The 4,636-nt window shown below is 30.0% G+C and overlaps 1 protein-coding gene across 1 annotated transcript; it reads left to right on the forward strand.

The window, feature by feature from the left end:
* On the forward strand, window positions 1,284-4,431 carry LOC107609593. The gene is made up of 6 exons (XM_021105953.1): window positions 1,284-1,425; window positions 1,865-1,938; window positions 3,224-3,301; window positions 3,550-3,708; window positions 3,938-4,024; window positions 4,124-4,431. The coding sequence occupies exons 2-5, from the start codon at window positions 1,873-1,875 to the stop codon at window positions 3,998-4,000; spliced, it is 366 nt and encodes a 121-aa protein (XP_020961612.1). The 5' UTR covers window positions 1,284-1,425; window positions 1,865-1,872; the 3' UTR covers window positions 4,001-4,024; window positions 4,124-4,431.

The raw sequence follows: 4,636 nt of genomic DNA on the forward strand, positions 1-4,636 counted from the left end.
TCTTGATAGCTCATGAATATTTTTTAATAAATTTATTTAAATTATACCACAAAAAAATATTTTATTCTATGCAAAATAATTAAAAAAATGGCTTAAAAGATGTTATAAGTATTATAAAAATTTGTAATGTCCTAATGACTTAGGACATTAAAGAAATACTCCACATAGTCACTAATAATTTAGAAATTAAAGAAAAAATATTTTTCTAATGTATTTACCTAAATCACTAGAATATTACAAACTTTTATAGTTCTCATAAAAAAGTATTGTATGGAATTCGAATTGATAGCTCATTAATATTTTAAAGAAGTCTCGTAATTAAATATTTTGTTAGCTTTTTTTTAACGTATGAAATAAAAATATATATTTTTTTAATTTTAAATTATTAATTTTTTTAATAAATTTTTTAATAAATTTTTTTAATAAATTATTAATTTTTTAACAGCATAATTCGAATTATACCATGAATTACTGTGTGTAATTCGAACCAAGCTGGTTCGAATTAGTGTGTGCGTGTGTTTGTGTGTAATTCGAACCAAGCTGGTTCGAATTATGTGTGTGCATGTGTTTGTGTATAATTCGAACCAAGCTGGTTCGAATTATGTGTGTGCATGTGTTTGTGTATAATTCGAACCAAGCTGGTTCGAATTATGTAGAAATGAAGTTCGATCAAGCTGGTTCGAACTACATATAAACATGCGTTGGTAGATTCATGAAGCAGTTTTCGTTTTGACTTATTCACGTAAATTATTTTCTCCCTTGACTTATTTCTGTTTTTTTGCCTAAAAATAATTTATTGATATAAATTGTTATAAAGGGAGATCAAAAGTGTTTTATCAGTGGGGGACCAATATTTTTGCTTGCTTTACATTCAAAACGTTCCTTTTTCAGGTATGGCACATCAAATAATTGATGACTTTAGAATGTCACGAAAAGACTACTTGAAAATCTTGAGGTTTACGTAATTACGTTGGATCATTTTCAACACTACAACAGACACAGAGGATGGTGGCATAAAATTGGCGATCGTTTATAAACCCGCCGTAGATTGGATGGATAGCGGTGATTGTCGTAGTAGTTTGATAACTGCAGCAAAATTAAATAGCATAGCCGCGGTGACACGTTCTAACCGCTGGAAAGCAACAAAGTGATATATATAACAAATTAACATAACGCGTTCAAACCTAGGTTTGCTAAGCCCTCTTTTAATTTGGTTGATTTTTTTTGTTTCACTTTTCAATTTGGCTTATATTGATCTTGTTCTTCTTGATTTGGGTATATACAGTCAAGAATTAGATTCGCACTTTTTATCTTCCTCGCGCGAACACAAAAGGAGCAGAGGTGCAAAACACACCTCCGCGTGCGAATCCCTGCCGCCGTTCCCCTCCGCTCGTCAGTACCAGCTGCTCGCGCTTCCCGTTGCCGGTAGGTCCATTGCCGATCAGCTTCTTCGTTTAGATTACTAGTATGTACAAAACCCCTTGTTCAAGTTTGTGCTATTTTTCTTTTGGTTTCAGAATTCAAATCTGTCCACATTAATCGTTATCTTCTTAATCGCATACCAATAGTTAGTTTTGGCCGCACTTGTTGTCTCCTAACCATCCTATCTCATTATCCAGCAGGACTAGGTGCAGAATTTTTATATAGAATAATTTCTTGGATTAGATTAATCAGTGCCATAAGCCCATAACCACCGATTTTCTGGTTAATCAGTTGTTATTATCTACTATCTTAGTCGACATTTTTTCAGAATGAAAGAATATTATTATACTAATGTTTAAATTAGAGAGAAATAAAGATCAAGCGCATTAAAATGGAGTGATATCTTTATTTTTCCAGAGGCTCTGTTTTGTTGGAAATGCAGGAAATATCATGAAGGAGGCAGGGCCTGTTAGCATGACCTTTGATATACCAATATATCATGCTTTAAGGCTTCAGGTAAAATGTGGAGATGATCCTTTGAAGTTATATTTTCTCTATATTTTACTTTCAAATATAAATACACGTTTGAAAATTTATTTACTTATTTTAAACAAAAAAAGAAAAGGTGTTGGTTGAACATTGTGCCTGATTTTGCAGATGATTTTCATAACTCACTTGTGTATTATTGATCATGAAATTAAATGGTAGCTGTCCATATGAAATTAAATTCAAATTGTTTTGTATAATCTTCTATAATTTGATGATCAGACATTCAGAGTAAATTCCCTTTTTATTACTCATTTTGTTTCAAAATATTTGTCAATTACTCTATTTGAATAAAGTGGTAAAATATAAAATCAATGTATCTGAATAATACATTGATATTTTAAACTTTCTCTTTGTCAAAATTGACAGATATTTTGAAGTAGAGACTAATACTTAACCTATCATATATTTTGGGTTATTTTGTACTCTCTAGTGATAAATAGTTCTAAGAAGCCATTTGTTGGTGTAGGTGTTGCAAATAGCGAAGAAATCAAAGGCACATAATCCATATAGATGGGTTAGATATGTGACCCAAGCAAACTCATATGTTGCCCACATGTAATTGGTAATAATTACCATAAAGACAAATAATGCTTTATGTATTCATTGAAAATTGTCTTCTTGTAACTTTTGTATGTAAATTGTAAAATGAGGATATATAATGCTAATTATCTTTAGACCAGAAAAGACTAATTATTAGGTATATATTGTAGTCAAAGTAGTATAATTTGGATATTAACTTAAAAAGATGTAGGGGTTTTATGAAGGGTAAATTATACTAATTTCTTCTATGGTATTAGTATTATGAAAAACACTTTATTTGTAGAGGTATATACTAACTTTTTCTGAAATTTAGGTTATACTACCTATGATATTTTTATATTTTGTAAAATATGACACTAATCTCCTTAAGATTGAAGGAGTGATTAGTGTAAATGTCAATAATTAAGGAATGTTTATGCATAGAAGAAAGAAAAGAAGATTTGTAGAGGTATATACTATTTTTAGGAGAATTTGCTGTCATTTATCTTTTAGTTGGATATCTGTGATCTTATTATTACGTTAGGGAGACAGATTCTTATTTATGTTATATGAATAAAATTTATAACAAAATAACTTATTACTAATTACTTTATTACCTCTATGGTATATTATAAACACTTAATAATTCTACACTTGAACTAGCTTTATCTTATAGGAGATCATAATTAATATCATCTTATCTCTATTATATGTACCAGACTTATTACTTTAGGAAAGGGATCTTATTTCGAAGATCATCGAGGAGAGGAATTCTATTATTAATCAAAATAAAAGACCTCAGCAAGAACTGGTACAGAATTTATTTAGAAGATAAAAAATTCTTTTATGCATGTGCTTATACTAGTTATGTTGAACTTTTTTGTAAAAACTCTTTTATCCTCTGAACACAAAAGAAAACCTAATGAGTTTTCATGTACTAAAATGGTATTCTTACTTTTCAGATTACAAGAAATAGTATGCTATTCAATTTGTGGTATTTATAGGTGCTGTTACTATTTGTTTTCTTTTCCCCTAAACTTATTAGTTTGGTCGTTAAAGACAGTTATTAAGAGAATAATGGGTGGGGATGAAGGAAAGGAGATTAGAGGAAATGTCTTGAATTTGAAGGAGAATGCAAATGAAGGGAGCTCTTGTTTTGTTTTCAAATTCTTGCAGCCACTCAAGTTCCAGGTCAGGAGGGTCAAAGTTGGTTTCAGGGAACTGCTAATGCTATAAGGCAGTTCCACTGGCTATTTGAGGTGCTAAGCTGTTTCATATCATATGCTTTATTTCATGTATTAATCCTAACATATATAGTCTAATTACTTGTTTGTTGACAGAGAATATAAAACTTTGTATTGTGCTATATATGTTGTTCTGTTGACATATGGTATACAAAGTGTTGTTAGTTCCAGTTTTTAATTAATGAAAATGTTTATTTGTTGAGGATCCAAGAGCAAGGAACATTGAGGATGTATTGATGCTTTTCGGGGATCACTGCCGGTACTGAATGAATTACATAGATTTGATTCAAGTAAGTCATCATCACCATCATTGTATCTAAGATTTCAACTCTCAATTCAATTTGCATTTTAAAGAATTAAAATGACTTCATGTTCTTTCTACATTTCAGGTTTACCAAGAGAGCAAAGCTGAATTATGTATTGACTATAAAAGGAGGTGTGGGTGAAAGGTTGATTTCTTTGTTGGAGACACTATTGACATGTTTATGTAGTAGTTGATACTTTTATTCTTAATGAATGATGATCTCTTTGAAGTATAGATGATGTTCTTCTATGATCATGTAGTTTACTTGTTTTGGCTCTGACTTATAGAGAATTTCGATTTTTTTAAAGATGCTGCCACCAATGTATCTCCAGCAGTTTCAAGGCGAAACATGGCAACACGGATGATAAATATATTATTTTGTTTTTCAGTTAATTTTGTTATTTTTTCCACAAGTTTAGATTTAATAGATGAAAAATATTAAGATTTATAGTATTAAAGAAACCAAAAAATGTATCTTTAAAATTAAACAAAACAAAATCAGCTTTTTTTAAAAGGAAAATCTAATTTTTTTTAAAATTTGTATTGAAATTAGCGGCGGTTTTAAAACCGCCACCAAACAGTCACAAACTTTAAAAAA

The sequence above is a fragment of the Arachis ipaensis genome, chromosome B07 (assembly GCF_000816755.2).
Source record: "Arachis ipaensis cultivar K30076 chromosome B07, Araip1.1, whole genome shotgun sequence".
NCBI lineage: Eukaryota > Viridiplantae > Streptophyta > Magnoliopsida > Fabales > Fabaceae > Arachis > Arachis ipaensis.